Source organism: Opisthocomus hoazin, chromosome 25 (assembly GCF_030867145.1).
Source record: "Opisthocomus hoazin isolate bOpiHoa1 chromosome 25, bOpiHoa1.hap1, whole genome shotgun sequence".
Taxonomy (NCBI): domain Eukaryota; kingdom Metazoa; phylum Chordata; class Aves; order Opisthocomiformes; family Opisthocomidae; genus Opisthocomus; species Opisthocomus hoazin.
In genome coordinates, this window is record NC_134438.1 from 4,841,423 (window position 1) to 4,865,753 (window position 24,331).

Sequence of the window (24,331 nt, forward strand, 5' to 3'; positions counted from 1 at the left end):
CTGCACAGCAAGAATGGATCCGGGCCACATTGCTATCATTAGCCTTCTCATTCCACTCTCTGTGATTTACAGTTTTATTTTTCTGGCAAGAGACAGAACAGTGAAGCTCCCAGCAGAGAGCAAAGGAACAGCTAACCTCTAACAGCTCCCTGCCCCCGTCCCTCGTGCAGATCGCCGAGGGGAGGCGCTGCTCCTCAGCATTGCTTCTCTTCAGCAAGTCTGCTCCCCTTAAAGCAGACAGACATCCCCAACAGAATTTCTCCTGATCTCAGCTATCCTAAATGGTTTCCTTAACTCTGAAACAAAGGGAAGCGAGGCCAGGAGGGTCACCTCCTCATCTGTATTTCTGCTCCACCGTGAGCGGGTCTCCTGTCTCTCGCTGCTGTCCTCAGCGGGCTCAGTGCTCTCCGCTTTCTCGCTTTGCTGTTCCTGAGCTTGCCGCTCGGCCCGAGACCGGCTGAAGGTTCGCTCTGCCTCCTGAAGGTCTGTCAGCGTCACACCCTGCAGAGCAAGGAAAACAGAAAATTCTTACATTTATGCTATTAGATTTCAAGTCTTCCAGGTCGGTTTAAAGCGCCCAGCAGGCTTACACCTGGCCAGACTAATGTTTCCTCGCAGTCAGAGGAAAAGAAAATCTTGCCTCTGTTCATCAGCTCTCCATCCTACACGCAAACCTGAGTACTTCCATTCCTTACCTGCGTAGACCTGCGAGTCTGCCGGGCCTGCCTGGATCGTGCCTTCCTCAGCGATTCTGCTTCCTCATCCCGCACTGGAGTCAGATATGACCTGAAAAGAAAAAAGGGCAGCAGAGGTTAAAATAAAAACAGCTGCTCTGCCTTCCTGTTTCTGCAAGCTCCAGAGCTGAGATATTCTTCACTGTCACATGGACAAAAATAATTTCATCTCCATCCACCAAGACTACTGCTGACTTCTGCTCTGGGACAGCTTTCCTAGAAGCATACGACACACAAACGCTCGCATTATGTTCTCCCTAGGGTCTCTAAATAAACTCTTTGGCGTTGAACATGTTCTGTTAAAGAAGGTGCAACTATTTAGCATATTATTTGTCCCATTCCATGTCTTACTGCATCATCAGAAAAAAAACCCGCAAACCACCTCTCGTTCAGATAAAGATCTCCAGAACAGAAATCCTGCACTGGCACATTCCTCCGACCCTCCTTCCTGTCATTATATTCATGATCATATTCCTGCAATCTGCTGTCTTCATCAACATGAAACCCATCAGGCTAGAAACCTGCTGAACTGCAGGCATCTTACAAAACACCTTGAAAAAAGCTATGAAATCAAAGAAACGACCTTCACACATTGGAGTAAACCGAGTCCCTTATTACTGAGAGGCACACAGTTAAAATACAGAGCTGGTCACCACTAGATTTCATTCAACGGGGAGATTTCATAAGAATTATTCACCTGAAATACATAAACAGAGCTCTCTGCACTGCCACTCACTGTGGAGGAACCGGAGAGGAATTCAGCAGCGCTCCCGCAGAGCCTGATCTCCATACTGGTGGAGTGGCTTCCATCTTAGAAAGGATTAATTAGATTGGACTCTTCAGCCTGGTTCACAGCGAACGGTTATTAACACTGTCTCACTGTACAAAGATGAGGGTGCCTGAAATGAAATGTTCTTTCGTAGGTCTGTCACTGCCACAGGTTAACAGAGTATCAAAGATCTCGATGCGGTCAAAGAATAATTAGCCCAGTGAGGGATGAAGATCTATCATGGAATACGCTTACTTTGCCCCTGGACTCTTCCTGGCTCTCCACTACAGCCACTCCTGTCACAGGCAATGGGCTGAACAGATTTTGCATCTGAGCCAGTAAGCTCAGACATTAATTAGGAAGTTTACTATCTTTGCTGCACTATGACAAAACCTCAATGAATCACAGAAATCTGGATCCTTCTCCAATCACCTTCCACGATGGCTTTTATCCCCCTTCACGATGCTGCGTTCAGCGCCGATTTGGATGTGCAGCCAAACGCAGGGCGACCTCCAGCACTCCGCAGAGATGCTGCCCTTAACGGGGGGTTCCGCGGGTCATTCGGAGGTACCTCCACAGCAGCGAGTCACCTCGCACTTCGGGCGCTGGCGGGGCACACGCCAGAGTCTTCTCACCTCAAACTGGTGGAAGTATTCGACCTGACAAATCACGCCCCAAACTCCCCTGATCCCCAGAGAGGATCGATAGTCTGTGCTGGAGGTGCCTGCACTGCAGACTCCTGGAGGAGATGAATCACGCTCTGGGAGCTGGCTACGATGGAGATGTCGACACCCGAGCTGGCCAGGCTCACCGAACTGCACTTCCAGGGCGCAATTTATCACCTTCGGAAAGAGCCTCCAGCACCGACCACGCGAGTGCGTTGCGGAGGAGCTCATTTCTTCCCATTGATTATCCCGACGGACACACGAGCTGTGATGGATACGCCAACACACGAAGGGCCTGCAGTTCAGAGGGATGATTGCCTCCCAAGAATTCGCTCTTTCATGAACAAAAAAGCTGCTGTTTGACGAGTGAAAGCTGTGCAACTCCTCGTTTTGCAGACGAGTAGTTCTCTCCGGCTCTCCTCGCTGCAGTGCGTGTGCTACCCCGGCAATGGCACATGCAGGGAACAATAAGCATTTTCTGCAGCTTTGGACACAAGCGGAACAGCCGCTGTTTGCACAGCATCCAGCAGTAATAAGCCACCTACAGGAAGAATGCATTTGCAAAATATACTGCAAATTAAGTTCAGAGCAGTGGTGGGGGAAAAAACAAACAAACCTGAAACACATAAACCACGTAAATTTGTAGCTAAGTAAGGTGGATGGTTTACTGCAACGGCTTTGAATCACCGGAATTGATGTCTCCTACTCTGCAATAAGGACGCAGGCGGGGAATAAGAGAAGGAAAGATGAGACCTGCCTTTGCCCGAGGAGGAATTCGGCTCATACGGCAGCACGTATGCCGTGGGCACGCTGCGCTCGCTCAGGAGCACTCCTGGTACGCGGGAGCAACACGAGATCCCGCTCGCAGCAGCTGCAGTACTTCTGCACGTGACAGAAAATAATACTGAACTCCCTGTCCCAGGAGGTGAGAGAGGACAAAAGAGATTTTCAAAATAGTTTCAAAAAAAAAAAATAAAGGTGAGGCAGAGAGCAGGTCAGCGGCTTCGCGGGCGGCCGGGCGTGCCGCTGCCGAGCCGTGCGGAGGGCTGAGCCGCAGGTCCGCAGCAGCGCAGCGAGGCTGCAGGACTGCCCTGGTCTCAGCGCTGTGTACAGACACGGCACGCATGGGTACAGCCAGAGAAAAACCATTCTGTGTCTCTGACCCTGTCATCCTCCCAGACTTTTTTCCTCCCCTCTCCCAGACTGTATATAAAACCAGGAATATGTTAAAACCTCAGCAGCAGTTTTGGGTGCCCAACCTGTAACAGTGACTTCATCTTCAGACGAGCACATTTTGCAAGTCAGAGCGGCTCAGTTTGGGCTGCAGCCTTTATCGATTGCTGACTTTTGGGTTCTTTCCATTTACGCAGTTCCCCACTTCTTGGAGCCCACCCAAAGCCGTTTTACAAGCATGAGATAACCGAATTTTCTGAAACAAGTTGGCAGAGCCACTGCACAGTGACATAGCTGGTTTCTCCGAGTAAGCAGCTACAGCCTTTTCCCGGTGATGAAAGAAGGTGGTTGTGCTGTAAATATTCCAAATGCAGACAGCAGACAGCAGACCTGCTGGCAATTCAATCACATTTCTGCTCCACTTGTCTTTTGCCTTTTTCTTTGGGGGGGGAGGGAGGGTAAAGACAGATTTTACCATTTTAGGTGATGCTTCACTTTGCTTACGAGCTGAATTTTAAGAGACCCGAGTGTGCTAAATGGGATGGAAGAAAGAAAGAGAAACAAATTCACTGAAAGGAGATGGGAAGTCGGATGCAGCACAAAGCAAGGCCGAGCTGGATGACAGAGGGAGAGCAATACGCTGCTCTCCAAAGCAGAAAAACTGCCGATCGCAGCAAGCTGCAGGGCACAGACAGCAACCGGGGTGTGAGGCGGTCTGTAAACCATCCACAGAGTTTTTAATTACCTTTTTAAGAAACACATTGCTTGCTGAAGTGCTGTATCTGTGTCAGCCTATTAATTCAGGCAAACATCACACAGTCCTAGCAGATCTCCAAAGAAATGCTCCTGTGCGTTGTACTTGCTTGCAATAAGCTTTCTCTGAGAAACACATTCGATAAGAGCAGCCAGCACGCCAAGTTCAAGGCACATGTAAAGCAGAACAGATTTTTCCCAGAGTTGTGGTTGCAAGTACAAGCAGCAGAATATAAATTGCTAGAGATGCCTACGTGAGAGTCAGCAAAAACACTGCCGAAGTTTATAGCTCCCCGAGACAGAGACCAGAGTGTCCTGCCGTCACGGGAGAGTTACGGGCTTTGATTTGTGAAGCTGAGAACTGGATGATGAATCTGGCTCCCACTTAATTCTTCCTATTTTCAAGAAAACGTCTATTTTCTCTGCTAACCCTTCTCATCAGGACAGTGCTACACAGAAAGATGGAGCCCAGCTCGCCATCACCACCTCAAGGCAAAAGCAGCTGCAACAAAATATTAACAGAAGGGCAGATTCAGACCAGGGCAGCAGTAAGCCTGGATGTACTAGCTGGTAAACCAGGAATACAAGAGCAAATCTGTATGTCAGAGAACCTGTGCCAGAGACAAAAGAAACACCACATTCTGGAGAGAAATCCCTCCCAAGTAAAGGGTAAGTGATGTAGAAAAAGAAATGACAATCCCCTGTTAATTAGTGCACAGACAGCAAGAACAGATGATGGATTTCTCCAAGAAACACTGAAGCTTCTGCTAATCTTCTTACAACGCTGGTCTCCTTCCTTCCTTCCCTGAGCTCCTAGCGCCTGGAGACTGAAGCAGCTGAGGCAAACGCCATGCGCCCAGCCCCAGAGGGAACACCAAGCATCCGTAAAGCTTGCTGAAGTTTCACATTCTCACACTTCAGTGACCCAGCACTGGGAAAGCACTTGCCTAAAAGACACTCACCTACGCGCGTCAAAACTTGGCACCGCATTTGGAAACTAAACACTACAGCTGCCCCCTTGTCAAAGTGGATTCAAGGCATTCCGTCTTGCTGTAGGCACACCAAAAATCGAGATGCGCAGCCCCAGGAGCTGCAGCGGGCCACAACGGGCTCCCTCCATCCCCATCGGGTCCTCCTCCCCTAAGCCCACGTCCCCAGACGCGCAGTACCAATGCGAGCTGGCAGACAGTGACCACCGGGTGCCTGGCGCCCGCGAACGCGGCGCTGATGGTCGTGAACTGGGGCGGTGCTGGCTGCGGCTCTTCTCCAGGAAAGCCTGCCGAGGGCAGAGGCCGCTGCGCTGGCCCTCCGGCTCTGCTCGTCTCAGCCCAAATTCTCTGTCTAGTTTAGGAGTGACTCTGGACTGCACTGACTGGACTAGGAACTGCAGCGACAGCTTTCTTGGAAGCCAGGACAGACTTTTGGTTCTTCCAGCTCTGGATAACCTGGGTAAGGGAAGCCAGGCTCGGGTCTGGCTTCCTGCACACAAAAAGGTGCGTTCAGCATACGTTAGCCACACAGATACCCAGACTCTAAAAATGTTCGGAATAGCTTTTCTTAAGAGCACAGAATCGCTATCCCAAACACTGCAGCAATTTAAAAAATTCTTATCACACATCTCTCTCCCTCCCTATCTCTCATATACACATATATATATGTAAATATACACACACACACACACAAAGACAGAGAAAAAAGGAAGACAGGGGAAAAAACACCAGCAAAAGCCTCAAGTACTCATGCTGTTCCCCTGGAAGCAATCGGAAAAGTACAGCATCCCAGTGATGCATTCCTACAAACTGGAAATTTGCCATTGGCTGAGAAACTATCTATAAGCTGGGGGAGGAAAGCGAAGCAAGTGCATGTTTTGCAGGCAACAATGCTGACAGCAGTTCCCAAAATACAATTCCTTAAGTTAGGGAATAAAATATGTACCCAACAGCAAATCAGTCATTGACAACTACATGGAAAGAGTCACAAAAAGAAACTCTCCTGCTCTCTCATCCAACAACAGGACTCAGTTCTTCACTGCCTCCATCCCTGTGCTAGCACGTTCTGCACGTCAGCCTGTAGCAACTGGAAGACTCATCGGAGAAAGGGCCAGAAGCCGGCTGCCCCTCCTCTGAGAAGCCCACTCTACAGACAGGAGAGAGGGGTAACAGCTCAGACTCTGCAAGTGTTGGAGCTGGGCACGAGGGGAGAGGCAGCCAGACAATGCGGAGTTATTTAATAAGCTGAGGACAGAGGGACAACAAGATTTCAGGATCACGCTCTCAAAGCATTTCACAGCTGGCTCGAAAAGGCTCAGCTGAGTATTCACCATTTTCAGGCCTTTGCTTTTCTCTCTCCAGGTAGTCCTGGGCCCTTGTGAGCTGCCATTGTGTTTCAATCTGGACTGTGAATTCTCAACTCTTGGAAGTTTAAATGTCTGAATTTCAATCATCTATTTACAGTATGATTAGCAGGTTAACAAGCACAAGCTGAACTTCTTTATTTGTAACAGCTTTGCTTTGCTCAACACATTCAGGTGCTGATCCAAGAGATTAAGAGGCTTGTGATCTTTGTCACTTGTTAATGAAAACAACAAGTACCCTTTATCCCTCCTCAAAACGCACGCTCTGACGTGATGTTTACAATGGGTTGAGGTTACAGGGACAGCAGCTGACGCTCCAAGAATACTTCCCATCGCACAGTTCTCGATTTTGCGTGTGCTTCCCCATCTGCCCAGGCTCATCTCTCCACACGCCCGTCAGCAGGCAGAGCGGCTCCCTTCGCGCCGTACTCCGACGGCAGCCGGCTCGACGCACCTCCCCTGCACGCTGACCGCTGCGACGCACGCACTGAGCGGTGCCCGGACGGCAGCCGCAGGTGGGAGCGCAGCCCCGCGCACGCTCAGCCCCGGGTGCTCTGTATTTCTTCTGCCAGAAGAGGAAAATACAGCAGCAGTATCTACTGAGAACTCACAAAGTCTGGGGCTGGGAGAGACAGCGCGTAGGCTGGAAGCCTTTAAACGATCAATGTTATCCCTTTGCATTAATTAATGCCACACAGCATCATGGTAAGAGGTGAAAAGGCAGCAAATGTCAGAGCAATCACATTCCTGAAACTGGCTACCTTGTCCAGAGAGGGGTTGCTGTGAACCTACACCTTTAAAGTTCTTCTAGAAAAAGGGAAAATGTACTTGTTTAAAACCAAAAAACCAATCCAGAAATCCAGAGCAGAGCAGAGTGTGCTGCAAACACAGAACAAAGCAAGCCAGCAACACCTCTTCCCCCCCGAACGTCCCCGCAGTTACTGAACGCACTGGAGGCGACCGTCACAAGCGCAAAGCTCTGAACATGCGGAAACGGGTTTGTGCTCGGCGCTGGACATCGGGTGTCAACACACAACGCTGAGCGGCTGGTCGCTGCGTCAGGGAACAACGCCCACGACTCTCTGGAGTCCTCCGGGGCTGCGTCTTCGCATTAACGAAACTGCTGCATGAAACGGAGCGGGATGAAAGTCCATCTCCTGCCAGCTGATGAATGAAATGCAGGCAGAGATGCGAGCATCCTGCCTCTGTCGGTAGTTCTCTTTTCCATTTTTAAGTGAGCCAACACAATTTGACATTTTAAACAACCTCCAGCAGACCTATTACAGCTTTCCCAGAAGCTAGCTTGCATAGGCTGAAACAGGGCAGGAAATCCCTGGAAAAAATATAATCACTCGGCAAAATTCTGAATATTTGGGAAATTGACTTTTGCACCTGAAGAGTACAATACCATCACAATTTGCTGGCGATAAAGAAGGCTCGGCTGCTGAACTAGAGGAACCCCAGGAGCAACGCTCGCCTGGCAGGAGCACCCGAGCAGCCTTCGACCGCCACCTCCTGGGAGCAGCCACCGCAGAGACGCCCGGGCAGCCGCAAGGAACCAGCCCCAGCTGAATCGCAGAAAACAGCACCGAATATTAGCAGTGTATGAAATATTTCCATTTCTTACTGAACTAAGATCGCAATTTCTTAGCATGTGGCAGTGGCTTTGGTTCCATTTCAAGTGTCCTCTGTTCTTGGGGACAGAAGATCACTTCAGTCTGCTCAAAACCTTTTCTCACAGAAACCCCAGTGTGGCTACCTGGCTGCCTTGGCTGCTCCTCCCGTAACCTCCACCACGGGTCGGTGCTGTGGAGCAAAGAATGTCACAGAATAGCTGATTTTGTACTAAACTGGCACCCAGTTGTATCGTCATACATTATCTCCACAAATTTTGGGGGTCATTCTTTACTTTAACGGCCATTTTTGGACACAGAAAAGTATGTGAACACGTCAAAGTTAGTGAATGCCCCGACCTGACCATCCAGGCAAGGGTACCCAGAGGGACCTGGAGCCTGGCTGCAGAACGTGCCATGAGACGACCACGCTGTTACACACAAGGATTAAACACACGAAACATGTCCGTGGCTACAGTTAGTATGTAAAGAGGAACTGCACACAGATTTTTCTTGTAGACAGGGATGGGGAAAGGTAGTTTTTACCTTCTGCTTGCTCCATGCTGCCAAGCTGCAGTTCTTTGACATTGGTTAGCTCAAGCGGTCCCTGCTTCGCTTCCTTGACCATTCCTGGAGGGTCCCACATATATTCCTGCTTTGGGTTAGCAGGCCAACCTACAGCCTGGGCTCCTCCGCCCAAAGCAAATGCCAAAATATCCCCCCCCTCCCGGCCCCCCTTCCCCGGAGCACTGGATAAAGCCGGTCGGCAGCTGAGCACGCAGCAGCACACCTGCTCGCCGCCTTTACAGGGAACAAGGCTCCGCAGCGGCGACCCCCATCCCACACCTCGACCTTTTTCCAAATAAAAATGCAGCCTAATTTCCGATACTGCGGGAGCAATCTCGCCGCTTCCCAACATGGACAGTCTGACGGGCAGTGGAATTCCTGCCCTCCCACATCATCTGCGCCAGCAGCCTTTTAAAAAAAGGACAACTTTATCTGAACGAGATTAACTGCAGGAGCATGGCAGAGAAACGCTCTCCACAGCAGGTGCCAGATGATCGCTCAGTTCTTCACAAGGGAGAGACCCCTTAACTTCTCGCTGTCCGCGGGGCAGCGTGGCTGGGAGCCCGTCCCTTGCCGTGCAGCAGCGCTTTGCACGAGTGTCCCCACCACGCCGCTTCCCAGGGACCTTTCCCGGGAGAATCCAGACCACGCAGCTTTATGACAGTCAGTGGGTGAGGATGAGAGGGGCCAATACTACTGAAAACCCCCCAAGGTGTAGCAAGACAATGCTTGTAGCTTCTTTTACTAGCTCCTCTTAAGTGACATTGAAATGTCCCTTGAATGCAGATTCCGTAACTTCACCTCTTAGAGAGCAGCGTTTCTCATTTCTTTGTCAGATAAGAAGGGTTAACGGACATACCGGGCATCCACGCTCACCCTAGAGGAGTCATCTTCTGAATTTGGACAGGACAAGAATCACGAGGTAAAAGGACTTGCCAAAAATTGTTCATCTAACAGTACTGGTGGGGGAAGATTCAGTTATTAATATATTATTAATATATGCTGCTATAATTAGCAGCTGGATCCTCAGAATGAAGGAATGAAGAATGAAAAATAAATTCCTCTTGGGAATGAAGCAGAACAGAGCAATGTTTGTTAGACACATTTACCTTGCACATCAGTGAACTTCCTTTACTTGAAAATAGTTTCTAGGGGAAACTTTGGAGGGGAAGAAGCCAGGCTGAACACAACTGTCGGCCCCGAAGCTGCCAGGAAAACAAACCCACCTCACTCCTGTTCTCCATCAATCTGAGAAGCTGCTCAGAATACATTAAAAAATGAGGAAAAGAGAGCCGTGTTTCCTGTCTCTAACTAAGAGCTTGTGGCTGACGGCAAGCGCTACCACCTTGCTGGAACCTTCCTGAGAAACAGGAAGGCCAAACACAATTGCAGAATGCGACTGTATAAACAGAGCGGCTGCGCTAGGAGCGGGGGGGAGAAGAGGAAGGACAAATTAAAATCCTAATTCTTACAAAAAGCAAGGCAGATTTCAAATTCAGGGGTCCTTTTAAACTGGTCACACAACTGAGCACACAGACTCGCCTTTCAGAAGTTCTCAGGCAAAGCCAGGCTCTTTCCAGTGGTGCCCAGCGACAGGACAAGGGGCAACGGGCACAAACTGAAGCAGAGGAAGCTCCAGCTGAAGATGAGGAAGAACTTCTTCCCTCTGAGGGTGACGGAGCCCTGGCCCAGGCTGCCCAGGGAGGCTGTGGAGTCTCCTTCTCTGGAGATATTCCAGCCCCGCCTGGACGCGGTCCTGTGCAGCCTGCTCTGGGTGACCCTGCTTGGGCAGGGGGTTGGGCTGGGTGACCCACAGAGGGCCCTGCCAACCCCAACCATTCTGGGATTCTGTGAAAGCTTGTCTTGCCCCGTGTGACAGCTAACCATGGGCCACGGGCTGCGGGGTAGCCCTTCACTCTGTTCCAGGAACCGAAGCTCGCTGGCTTCAGTGAGACCCAGACCCCCCAGACCTTCCACTCCACGGCACAAGTGACCTTCCAGCACAGCAAGACCTCCTGCGGAGCCCGCTCCTCCACGGGCAGGGCTCCAAGCAGGGATGGGGGACACGGGGACCCTGTCCGAGGGGCTGCAGCAGAAGAGCTGAGCAGAGCCCTGCGCTGAGGTCACCCGGCCAAGGTCGCAGCTGAGCTTTGCCCAGGAGCTGGTGGCACTAGAGGCCGCTGTCAGTCCGGCTAATCCCCCAGCGGGCTGCCAGCAACAGGACCCCCGCGTCCCCACCGCCTGCTTGCTCCAAGGAGAAACCAGAAGGGTGTTAGTTCTGCACCAGGAGTACAAGGTCTGCACCAGATACTGCAGGCACAGCATCCCCGCGCCTGTAATTCACCCTTAGCAGAGCCAGTGCTGTTCTGGGTGCAGCCGGACCAACGCCTTCGCAACGCGAGACAATTCGACGCTGGCAGGAGATCGCCGAGCCCCGCGGCAACAGGCATCGGCGGCTCCAAAATTCCCACAAAAAAGAAACTGCCTGGCAAAAATCCTGACTCTGGAAGATGGCACCTTTCCAGCCCCTCCTCAGCACCAGCGCTGCGGCGCAGTGAGGGGAGGCTGAGCGTGCAGCTGGGAGGATGCAAATGTTCCGCCGGCTTGGCCGACCGGCCGAGACATACGGCTCTGACAGCAGGCGCGCTGCGGGCCGGCCAGGTGGACAGACCACGCTGCATTCCTCCAGACCGATTTCTCCCGTGCTGCTTTCTCTTCTGTGTTTCCCTCCCCCCCGTCGTAACGACGCCAGGCATGGTTCACACCATTTTCCAGCTACTGGAGCGTTTGCTGACCGATTTAGCCAGCAAACTGGCAGCAGGTAAAACACCACGGGTGAAACGCTGCGGTGGGCCAGGGTAAGGCTTGCTGGCCACCAAAGGACACCAACCAGCGCTCCACAGCACGTTGCTCGTTGTTCCTCCCCAGACCTAGCAGCCTCGTCTGCTTTAACCTTTTGGCTTCACACAGATAATTTAAGGCCACAAGTTCAGAGACATCCCTGTGATCTAATATTAGATGATAAGCTTGTTTATGTTTTTGTTGCTAAGAGAAAGCTGGAGCTTTGGAAACACTGAAGCAGACCAAATGCTACTGCAACAGCTGCCGGTGGGAACTGAAATTCATATAGTGCTTCCCTGACAACTGTTTGCCATTTTCCTTTTTATTTTATTTTACTGGAATTGGTCTCCTTCCAAAATAAGCTTTTCCCTTTTAGGTGACCTCTCCTGTTCCTCTAGGTCCATCTTTCCTAGTTCATCAGGCGCAGGCAGTTCCCTAGTCAGTGTGTCCTGCTGTTAGAACACACATTCACAAATGAGGTTTCCTCCACCCACCAGCACAACGCATCATTGCGGTGCTTTTTTCCCATCAGTAGTTACAAAGCATCAATTAAATGTGGGAGGAATTTTCTGGTGTTTCTCTTTGCATTAGCATAATTCATAGGAGATGGTTCTTTAAAAAAATACAGGAGACTTAAACAGATGATCTCTATTATTTATAGAAACTGATTCGGCAATAAATGCCGATGCAGTAATATTAATAGATGCTCTTTTGGGCATTTCCAAGTACTACCGCAGTCAAGTTCCCTGTCTGCAGACAGTGCCAAGTCTGGTGGGTTTTGCGGAGCCCACTTCTCCCGGGAAGAATCTAAAGCTTCTGCAACTTGATTGTGGGCTTGCCAAAACGGAGATATTCTGAAAGGGTCTCAAGTGCGAACTGAAAGCACAATACTCCCTCTGTCCTCTTTCCACAGTCTCACTTTGCACCGGGAGTATCTTTTGGCAGCTCATCTCAATTCAATTGCAAACACCACCAAGCCAGCTGACCCCTAGCAAAATGACAAGGAGCACACAGAGGCACCCCTAATATTAAACGTCAGTGTTCTCACAGACAAAGCAGCAACTCTACAGCAGCGATTTCAAATCGTGTCCCCGCATACAGAGCGGGCCTCATCCACAACGCCTGCAATACCTTCAAAGCACTCCCTGTGCTAGCTCTGGGGGGAAAAAAAAGAAAAGCCCGAACTGCACGAGAAGTTTGAGTGTGTTCCCAGCAGCGCCTTCCTTCCAGGATCTGCGGCAGCCGCAGCAGCGAGCGGCCGCAGCGAGCATGCCCTCCCTCCGCGCCAGGGGTCACGTGCCTGACTGCAGACTGCAGGGCACTGCTGAGCTCTGCCACCCTCACCTCTGCAAGCTGAGGGTTTCCATGATTGCTTTTCACGTCCTTTGGCTTCAGGCCATTTAAAAATGTGTCAGAGCACCATCTCCACTCAGGAGGGTCTGTATTTTTAAGAAGTTATTATTTTAGTTTGGAAGAATCTAATGGCTAAAACACTCCACGAACTGGTTGCTAGTCAGAAATGCACAGTTCATCACCGCATTTTATTTATTACCTTTTACTTTCATTGATGCCATCAGAAGAGACAGATTTTGCAAAAGTTAACTTGTTTGCAGGAACAAATACAGATCATTTGATATTCTGTACTTAAATGCACATGGTAAATTTCCTTTGAAAAGAGCACCAGCTACCCCAGGTTTATATCTCCCTAATCTTAAAATAACATCCTACGATAAGAAAGAGATACCACCACCTAGATTCAGAGGGATTCAAAACACTGCTGCTGCTGGAACAGCCTCGGCTGCACACGGCAGACCTCTGCCTCTGTGCTAAGTCTTCTTTCAGCCGCAAGAAACGCACGCTGCCAGAGCGCAGTCCGTCTCCTCCTGTATCGCACATCTGCACGCTACAGAGGGAACACAGGGGACTGGTGCAAAGATGTCTCCATCGGGGCATAAGGACACTTGGCTGAGCAGAATCACAGGGGTGGCTTTATCTGAATGTCTCTCAGTCCAACGCTCTTTTTCGGATGGGATTCACGTTACAGAACCTACTGCGAGTGGCTGCTGGGCTGTCTGTCCCTCTAGACACAGAGGCCTTAGGGATTGAGATTAGAGGCCGAGATGACTACTGAAGAAAAAGACTGAGATGCTGAAAAGACAAGTAGAAAATTATGAAACTGAATTTAACCTACAATCCAGTGATGACTCAGTTCAAAACCTTAAGATGGAGCAGGGGCAGCAGCCTCCTACTCCCCGTCACACCTAAGAGACTGTTCTTACATCCCCACCGTCACCGCCACTGAGACCTGCTCACAGAGGAGGACCAACACACCCCGGCACTCTGCTCACTGACCTTCTGCGCTCCCTGGCTTCCTCGGCTGAGAAGTCCTTTCCTGTAGTTGAGGCAGCACCGGCATTGGCAATACCATTAGCAGAGCCGAGTATAGCACGATTTGTGATTACACCTAGGGGGGTGCTAGCAGAGATGCCCTCTGTATTTTTCTCTACAGCAGAATCAGTTTGTTGCCTGAAAGGGGCTCTGAAATAGAGAAGACACAACGGAAAGCAAAGCAAGTGAACTCAACTGCTGACCAAGACCAGCCACCTCAAGGGAGCATTGACAGTTCATTCTCCTCGTTCTAGACTCATGTTCTTGTAAAGAACAGCACACATTAAAATGAGTTTTTAAAAACTTGTAGAAGAGTGAGCAGGAGGAATTCATAGTCTTCACATCCCTGTTCGCAGCAAAAATTATTAGAAAAATGTACCTGGTGAATAAGCAGAAGGAATGAACTCCAAGAGCTTGTACACTGGATGCCCAAGAGCAGCCCGAGCAGCACGCTGCGTCTCTAACAGGGCAGCAAGAGGGCACAACTGACCACTCCAGCAAGTGAGGAAAGCTAAGGTCGCATACGGGCTGCTCGCTGCTTGCTGGTGCACACACGCTACTGAAACCGTCCAACGCAACCATTCTGGGATTTCTTATCAGAGCTTCCCGTGCGGAAGCACATTTCCAATCCACAATCCACTCCAGAAGGCAGAACTTCCAACCCAAATGCTGATTTTCTGCAGCGTTATCTCCGCTGTGAGCCGTTACCTGGTATACTGGCGGGCTGACGCAGCAGTGTTCGCACCGAGAGCTGTGGGACAGGCAGAGGCAGGTTGCCACGGGGTGCCCAGTGAGGTAGATGACCCAATGGTAGTGGGTGAGGTAGCTAGAGATGTATTGCGACTGGCTGAAATGTAGGGACTGCTGAGGTCACTACTTCTACCAAATGAAGCACTGTAAAACATCACAAAATCACGTCCTTCAGAGCACAGTCAATATTCAACAGAACATCACCACAGCCGGGCTCTCAGCTGGAAAGGGAGCAAGTATTACATCTTAGCAACATGTATGCACGGAGAGGAGAGTACCCCGGAGCGCCGCGGGTCGCCCCGGCAGGCTAGCGCTAGCAGCAGCCTCTTAGCAAGCCCCGCTGAGCTTCAGCGAGAGAACAGCGGCGCGGAGGTGAACCGGTGAAGATCAGCGAAGGGAAGAACCCCAGTGACCTGCTGCAGTGAAAGCGGCGCGCGCAGAGCACCCCTGTGTACTGGGGAACGGTGGAAACGGTGAGCAAGGATGAGGTTGCTTAAAGCAGGGAAGGAGAGAGTGACATAGGCAGGTCTGGCTGCATCACCTCCTGACGATGCCTGGGACTTCCAGTTTCAAGAACTTGTTTTCAGTGGCTTAAAGCTTTGGCAAAAGACAATCAGTTCAGGATTTAATTTTCTTTAAGGCGTGTTTGGCACAAACTCTGTATTTCTGGAAAACAGCTAGCAAAACTGTCCAAAAAAATTCACGAATGACCAGGGGAAATCCATATTTATCCAGTTTAAAACAAAACCCTTAAAGACATTATTACTGAAAACTGCTGACAGGCTGCGATTCAGTGCTCATGCTTCGGAGAAGAGACAGGAGAAGAGGAGAAGGACTCTCACACGAGGATGTGCCCTTCTGCTTTTTCAGAGAAAATCCACCCTAGATGGGATAAGTTGCACAGCTCCAAGAACAGACTTGAAATCTGGCAAAATCTCCTTACTGCATGTGCCAGAGCCCCACATACGGGCTGCTCGTTGTCTGCACAGAGCACACGAGCATGCACGCGTGACCTAGGAACGTGCCACGCCTTTCCCAGCAACTGGTATTCCTGGTTACTACTGGCCAGACTGGGCTGTCTGCAGGATCAAAGGCTAGGAAGGCTGGAAGGCTGCCTCTCCCCTCCCGCACCCTAACGACCCCCGTGCCAGCATGCATGGAGGAAAGTGGTTGCAGCAGGAATAAAAGCTGATCTAGAGGAAAAGCCAACCGGGACAAAGGTTGATGGGAACCCCAGGGACAACGGACTGGAACTGGAAGTCAGCACTAGAGCAAGAGTCAGAGATAGCAGCCCGAGGCTGAAATAAAACTGGAAAGGGGCAGGACGAATGCCAAGGACAGGAGGCTGGAGGAAGGATCCAGCCCAATCCACTTAGGCACCCAGTTTACAAACCAGTTTTATCTGCCAAGGTCCCCAGCCAGCCCAGAACAAGCAGCTGGTCCCTAGACAGCCAGCGGAGAGCCTGGGGCATCCCGGAAACCCTCCACGGGGAGGAACCTTACATTTGGGCTCTTCAGTCGATGGCTGCTTGCCACATCCAGGTCACAAAGGAACAAGTAAGTTATTGTCACCAGGTAGCAACCTCCACCAGGCCCTAAACAAAGCTTCCTCTGGAAAGCTGGCTCCTGCCTGGAGCACGGGGGAGCAGGAAGTCCTGCTGGAAGCAAGTGCCTCCCTTCTTGGCTCTCTGCACCAGAGGAAAAAGCCAAGCCCTGGAGATGGGCTGGGAGGAGGCGGGAGCAGGCAGCTAAGCCTGGCTGGTGCGGGCATGCAGAGCAAGCAGCCACGAAGGTGCAGAAATGAGCGTTTTGAGAGGACAATGGTAGTGGAGCGTGAGCCAGGGGAAGGAACAAGAGGAGCAGCATGAGAAAAGGTGGTGGCAACCCTGGGGGGGAGCAGTGTTGATGTGGCACCATCGTAGGAGACCCCAAGGCAGAGAGGCGGGGGCATGAGGGGGCTGCAAAAAAGAGAAGGAACTTGGTCACGAGGGGAGGACACAGGAAGGTTATCAAGGAAGACCTGAGAAGGACCATCTGTCAGAAGGGAAAGGTAATGGGTGAAAAGGGGAGACAAGAGGATGGAAGCAGCACCAGGTGCCTGGGAGAGCAGAGACGTGGGGGAGATGCAAGGGGAAGGAGGAGGAGGGGGAACGGAGGGAGAGAGCATGGCGGTGGCCTTGTGCCTACTCCTCCACACACGCGTCCCGGGTCAGAGAAACGTGGAGCACTGCCAGCTCTACGGGAATTCACCTCTCCACCCTGTCACCTTGCACCGGGGGCACTACACAGTTTGAGGAGGACTCTAGGGCATTTATACAATTGTTCACATTAGATCTGAACGGGGCCAGAAAATTGCAGGAAAAAAGTTAGCTGAGGAATCTTGTTAATTAACAGCTGTGATCATATGAATCTGTAAAAGGGAGGATTTTGAATTTATGTTAAAGAATTGAATATTAGAAATAGAAAAGGCACTGACACACTGCTACTTATTCTTTAACATCATCACCGTAACATAACCATCAGGCAATGAGCAATGAAATGGAGAGCAACACTTCAAATCAATAAAAAGAAAACACTTCTGAAAACAGCTAAGGCAAGTAGAATTTAAAATCTAAAGCCTTCAAAATCTTAAAAAGGTTCCACATACGCTCGTAAAAAAGGTTTGCACAAAACACATGACTATTTTTTTTTTTAACAGACTGCCATAGGGTATGGCAGAGATCAAAACAGGATTTGCTTATGGAAGTTGGCCACAGTGGTGGCTATTAAGAACAATGGTTAAGTATAACCCCTGGCTCCTAAAATCATGGTTGCTGGAAGCAAGGAGAGTGTAGGAGGTGGGAGACTGCTCGTAAGTTATCCTGGCTTTTGCAACTTGTCCCTCAAAACCAGCTGCTGTCAGAAACAGAGCCTGGACTGCAGGGACTGTTGGCCTGACTCGCTGTGGTGGTTTTTACGAGAACCTAACCAGTAAGGAGATACACCTATCTGCAAACACGTAAAATGAAGGAGAGACTAACTGTGTGAAAAAGCCATTTCCTTTCGGTGTGTGCGACCCCTCCCTGTGAGGCACCTCTTACGGCTGACGCCAAAGGAAGTACGCCAAATTAATTCAATCCGCTCTGCCACTTTTCCTCCAAATCCTTCAGCACACAGGCAGCGCGAACTGGCTGTCGGAAGGCCAATATGAAACGGAGAACGGGCTGTCGGAACGGGGTGCTGGGAATTCCTGGGCTAGCGGTACACCCCTAGAGAACGCAGAAGGCAGCCAGCCACGACCACTACAGAGAGCACTTTCACGTTTGCTTCAACTAAAGCTGAAGAACACCTGCAACGTTGCCGCAAGTGGTCCCCTTTTTGAAGAAAAGCCATTTTCAACATCTTAATATGATCTGTTGCTGTTGTTTACTCTTTGCTTGGGAGTCATATAAAGCACTTCTAGAACATAACCATGTATCTTTCTGGAGACTAGTTAAATACCGAGGTAAAGGGGAAATGCAGACGTACAGAAGTCGTCCTCTCAGTAACATCCAAGTATGTCATGTTCACTTTAATTCTTCCCCTCTCAGAACGAGCTTTTATCTTTTGGAGTTGTGTTCAGAGTTTTGTTAATACTTGGAAATGACAAAGAGCTCATCCTTTAACAGGCACAGGTTCCCTTCCTCACCTTAGAGGCTGACGCACAAGGCTGAAGAAATCTAGAGGTTCAATACAATTAAATATAATTTCTCTGTGCTCTTCTATAGAAAACCATACAGGATAGAGGTCAAATTGATCATGATTTTACTCTTTATACATACAGTGCAAAACCATTGATCTCTTTAAAAAAAGTAGACTTTATTCCTACCTTGCAAAGCCATTCTCTGTAATTGCTTGTAAATAAACACCTTCCTACGAAAGGCCGGAATGCAGCCTTTGTGTCAATAAATCGGGATTAGTGAAACACCCCTGCCAGCCAAAACCTTCGCTAGCCTCTGCACAGTTTAACCACGGAAACACAGTACAACTATGTGAATCTAATACTAAATCTGGTTCAGGAATAGCCGAGGTAAACAGTCCACATTTGTAAAATTTTAACAGACAGCCACGTTAGTGATGTTAGAGACTGCCGTGTCGCTCAGATTAGGGAACAGCAAGGCATGCCAGCAGCAAGAGGCACAGGTTTTCCAATGTAATCAGCTGCGGCTTGTTGGACTGCCTTTCGAGAGAGACAAGCTGTGGAGGCTGGCCTGTCATCATGTCCCAGGATAGATGTGAAGTCACTGGAATGGATCAGCAGAGCAGGAGAAGTCTACTGCTTGAAGTGGCTATCTGTTCCCCTTTTGTGGAAATGGGTCTGTACGTGCTCAGCAACTGGACAGACACATCCTTGAGCACAACTTACCTCTACCAGCCTAAGAACTAGAACAGGAAAAATCCACCTTTTCCCAAACATCTCAAGCAATTGCTCCATCTTCAGGACAGTTACTTAGTTCAGGGTCTAGAATTTGGTGTAACAATCTAAAACCTTGAAATTTTTCTGACTTTTTCCTTAGGCGCAGATCAAATGGCTTTGCAGCGTGACATGTTTATAGACGCTGTTCGGATGGCTCCCAGTATTAGCTGAAATAAAGGTGAGGTGATGGAACTGCACTTAGCACAAAGAGCTGATCCTCCTTCTCACAAATGAGATGAAAACTCAGTAATGTATTCTTTGCCTTCACAGAGCAGGGCATTTATTCACCTCATCCAGAGACAGCATTACCTGGTACTTCAAAGAAACTGAGCCTCTGCCTTCCAAAGGGGTAAAAGATGCTGCCAATTAAAGACACTATCCACAGGACTGCTCTCCTGATTCTGCCTGGCTAGTTCACCGACAATTGGCCTCTACAACTTCACATACACTGTGCAGAAACTGCTTCCTTACTGCCACAAGAAATCAGTTGGAGACGCCAGCCTCACTCCTTAGCAAGCGCTGCAAGTCATGCACAAGAACACTGCCACTTTTCCGATAATGATGCCATAACCATGGACTACTATAAACCAAAATCAGAGATGAGCTACAACTTACCTGTCAATAGCTATCTGAACAATGCCTTCAAACTGTAATTACTTTGTTCTCTTTTTATGATCAATTTTAGTTTTATTGTCTAACCATAATACTAGCATAAAACTGAGAAAACACTTTGCATTTGAATTATGTGAAGAAGAGATCTTTAAATTCAGTTTAGCAATTTAAAAATCAACAAAAATGATGGCCTTTCAAAAATATTATTTAGCATGACAAATGTCAGTAAATCTTAATTTTTCTTTCCTGCTCTCAGCAGAAGAGGGTCCCACGGCCAGTTACACTGATGCAGTAAGCAGCAAGCAGGAGGCTGAAGTCTGGGAGGCATGTTAGGAGTAGAACTGTCTGCCTGGGAACCCATGCGAGAGAGAACTGGACGTACCTTTTCAAGTAGGTAGATACGTAGGTAGTAGGTGCACCAGAATGGGGAGCTTCGCTTCCCTTTGATTCCTCCCTCCACGGCTGCCGGGTGTAGGAGCCGCTCCGCACTAGGTTAACAGCTGATTCTCTAATGCAGGAGAGAGCACGAGGTTTGATTAGAAAAAACTTCTGGAGTCTGCTTTTGCCTCCTTTACAGGCCACAACACAAACCCTTCCCTAAAGCCCGTGTGCACCAACGTTCACAGGTGACGCAGCTCACTGAAACCCCTCTTCTGGCCTTCACAGCAGTTTCTGTTACAGCCAGCTGTGGGACTTCAGAGCCACCAGATAATGCTTTGTATAGAGAGGAACAAGATCCTTCTGAGTCAGAAATCTTCCAACTGAAGTTTCAATTGTCCATAGAAGTAATTTAACATATTAAACAACGTTGTTTGGTATTCTCTCTGCCGTTTTGTATCAAACAACGTTGCATAACTGGACAGATATTGCAACTGCAGGGGAAGATTCTCTTCTCTGAGGTATCCAGGCAATGACAGTAAAGCAATTCAGTGTGGCAAATCCTATGCTGTAGTTAGCAGCAGAAAACAACAAAATACTTGGCAATAGCTAAAACTACTTGACAAGTTATCAATAAATAGTCCTTTTTATCACAGTTATCTGAAATCAGGGCTCCTTTTCCTAACACACACTTTGACAATACGTCCTATTCTTCTCTGGCCTTGACAGGACCTTGAGCTGTAAAGCAAAACAAATCCATTCACTCATCAGCCCGCAATTATTTTTCATTTTTCAATTGCCATGTACATGCTGATGCCCTTTCAGACACCTGCGGGTCTGCGAAGTCAAACTCAGCTTGTTCTGAAAGGAAAGAATATTGGGAAAAATCTGTCCTACCCAGCAGGCCTGGGCACCACCTGCTCACGCGGCCAGTTCTCCTCACTCCCCACCGCGCCGCGCGAGGGACGCTCGGCAGCAGTCAGCTGGACAGGCCACTCCGTACGAGCCGCTGCCAGAACCGCTCCAGCTGACCAGCGGACACAAATTGCCTGCCAAACTCCAAATCACAGTGACGGGCTGAGCTGAAGCAAGAACGCAGCAGTGAGGTTCCAGCAAGAGATCAGCAAAGAATCTCAAACTGTGCTGAAATTCTCTCAGGGTGGTCATCTGCCACGACTTCTTCCCAACAACTACAGCTCACAATGGCCTCTCTGTACGTGCCTTTCTACCATGATTGTGGACATGGCTGGAAATGAGGCTAAGCTCAGGTTTTACTCCTTCTAACACAAACTGTGAAGAACCTGTTTGTAGAGATTAGCTCCTCAAATATATCTTGAGATGCCAGGTATCTGTCCTATTTATAGTGTGGTTCTGTCCAGAACCAACCACACACATTCACCACGTAAACAACTCCTGCAGTGGAAACAGTTCCATAAGACAGAGCTCACAGACTCAAGCGAGTCAAAAAGTGACAGCCGCACGATCAAAGGCACTGAAGGTGACTATTGAGCAAGCGACAGAGGTACATGCGCAGGTGCCAGCTACAAAACGAGGCACTTGCATATAAAAGGAAAGACTATACATAAATCTAGTTTCCTGGATGGAGACCGCACCCGTAGGAATGCAGGGGTGGAGAAATCAGCCTGTTGTCTGCCCACCTAAATGAAAAGCAACGTACCAGAACTTTTACAGATGACAGATAGCTCTCGATATTGTGAATTCCCATGTACTCAGGACTGCTGAGAAAATATATGCACTATGAATATAGGAAAAAGGCCATTCTGGAGGAACTACTGACAGGACAGAGGCTGAGCATTAAATTCAGACAGTCTCACCTGTTTTCTTTTTCTTCTATATCACTCGTACTGCTTAGTCTTCTGGGGGCTATTGTGGCAAGATAGCTCTTGTTGTCTTTATCCTGGTGAAGAAAAAGAAGTAATTCAACTGCACATCTGCTACACTTCCAGCACATTCAGCGACAACTGAATTTCTCCTGTCTAAGGACAACGGGTTTAGGGCATTTTCTTGGGCAACGCATACCACAGCATAAAAGTATTAGTTCTGAAAATGATTTCCTGAAGAGCATGCTAGTGAATAAAAGTAGCTACTAACTTTAACTACTTATAAATCATAGAATAGTTTGGGTTGGAAGGGACGCCTAAGGGCCATCCAGTCCAACCACCCTGGAACAAGCAGGGTCATCTTCAACTTGACCAGGTTGCTCAGAGCCCTGTCCAACCTAACCTTGAATGTTTCCAGGGATGGGGCATCTACCCACGGGCAGCGAAGTTACAGCTAATGAACACGTGGGATGGGATTCACAAAGACAGCTGGTGGATACAGGAGGAATCCATATAGATGACAGTGAAGGAGAATTTCCACTGCAGGTATGTGCTACTGTCTGGATTAGATATTTGGTGGCAAAGAATGGACCATGCCAGACTGGCAGCCCACTCCAAACCAAGCAGTAATTAGGTCAAAGGGGCACCAAACTCCAGTTCTGCAAGAACAACTGACAGGATAGGAATGATTTTCAAAAGAAGAAAAAAAAAAAAAAAAAAAGAGTGAAAGAGACCTAAGTTTGTGCTGGATACAAAGCCCAGCAATAACTCAAAATGAACGGGGAAGGGTCTTAAACCTGTGAGGTAAAGTCTGCTCAACAGGGATGCACTAAAACACCTTTGCTGAAAGCCAAACCTTGTCTTTATTGTCTAATAACGCAGATATTCGAGGACTTGACGAAGAACGATAGATAGAGGAAGTCTTATCTCTCTGCGCCTCACGAGTAGCAGCGACTTCACTCAACATGTTGTGACTGCCAGTCTTCCGTAGTCCCAGCCGCCACGATGACGGTGACTCATCCTTCTGCTCGTCCGTCTTGCCGAGCCAACTGAACTGTAGAGGAGAAGGGACATTTGGAAGAAGTAAGAGCACAGCAAGGCACAACTGAAGTTCTGAAAGTATTTCAACAAGCCTCAGTTTTTGCTGGGCTACACTTGTGAACGGAAGATGAAGTGACTGCTTTCCTGCTTAGCTTTAATTAGAGGACATAGCTCAAGGTGAACTCACAGGGATGCAAACTGCTGTGGTGCCCTCATCCCCAGGGAGAGACGATGAAAGCAGTCTTGTGTCATTGTGCAGCTCTTTTTGCCTACACAGTGCCCTCCCCTCCAGCTTTGCAGACACAATACAAGGAACAACGCAGCTTGCTGAAGCACCTGTTTAGGAAGGGGAAATTATTCAATAAAGGCAGAACACTGAAAAAAGTAATCGGCTCTTTTGGGACTACCCAAAAGAGCTTAAAACCCTTACACAGACCAAACTGGAGAGAGTCCAGGAGAAGCCATTACGATCATTAGGGAGCTGGAGTACACAACACGTAAAAGAGAGAGACTGAGGAAACCTGGCTTGTTTAGCATGGAAAAGAGAAGGCAAGGAAAAGATTTAATTGCTCTACTACTTCTGGGTTGGAGTTTACAGAGGATATGGAACCAGACATCTTCTCAACAGTCTACAGTGAAAGGAGAAGTAGGAACAGACCCAAGTCCCAGCACGGGACATCCCAACTGACGTGAAGGAAGACATACCTCCTGGTAGGAGCGACGCTGCCCTGGGACAGGGAGCAAGAGAGAGTGGGGCACCTCCATCCTCAGGGCCTCTGCAGTACTCAGCTGAACTCAGGCAGTTCAAAGCAACACGACAGAGGCTTGAAGTTGTCCCTGCTTTGAGTAACAGGCTGGACTACAGACTTGCAGAGGCCAGTTCTAGCTCAAACCTTTCTAAGGTCAGGTAATCACATGTTCTATACATGTTACAGAACGGAGCTTCGTGCTTCTTGTTACATGAGACACTTCTGACAAGCATGTATTATCCCTCAAATATACAACTGCCTAGATGTACGCCTCTAGTTACAGTTATCAAGTCTTGCAAAAAGATGCCTGCTGCCATTCAAGAATGGAGCCTGGGCACCACAAGAGATACTTCTACAAAGACAGGGGCTCAACACTGAGTTGCATAGGAAATAAAGCAAACAAAACATTAGGAATTATTGGAAAATAATAGAATATGAAGCACAACACCATTATGCCTCTGTGTTACTGCAGGGTACAAGCACACCTTTGGTACTGTGCACAGCTCGGCTCCACAGCTCAAAAGCAGGAGAGAAAAAGGGGAAGAGATTCAGGGAACGGCAACAAGAACGAGTAGAGCAAGAGAGCTTTTGCATGAGGAGTCATTCAGCGTACCAGGAGTCTCCAGGCTGAGATACAACCAAGGTACACAAACTCCTCAGTGGCACATA

At 49.0% G+C, this 24,331-nt stretch overlaps 1 protein-coding gene across 3 annotated transcripts in view; it reads right to left on the reverse strand.

The window, feature by feature from the left end:
* The window catches only part of PPP1R12B (protein phosphatase 1 regulatory subunit 12B), a 129,467-nt gene that overhangs the window by 49,877 nt on the left and 55,259 nt on the right, over positions 1 to 24,331 (reverse strand). For 2 of the 3 annotated variants that reach the window (XM_075443305.1, XM_075443304.1), the window contains exons 10-16: positions 22,729 to 22,926; positions 21,867 to 21,949; positions 20,036 to 20,161; positions 14,565 to 14,750; positions 13,821 to 14,006; positions 696 to 786; positions 331 to 501 (exon numbers count right to left, since the gene is read on the reverse strand). In XM_075443305.1, the coding sequence (XP_075299420.1) occupies positions 331 to 501; positions 696 to 786; positions 13,821 to 14,006; positions 14,565 to 14,750; positions 20,036 to 20,161; positions 21,867 to 21,949; positions 22,729 to 22,926 (1,041 nt within the window). The remainder of the gene's footprint in view (positions 1 to 330; positions 502 to 695; positions 787 to 13,820; positions 14,007 to 14,564; positions 14,751 to 20,035; positions 20,162 to 21,866; positions 21,950 to 22,728; positions 22,927 to 24,331) is intronic. The other variant, XM_075443306.1, reaches the window with a different exon arrangement.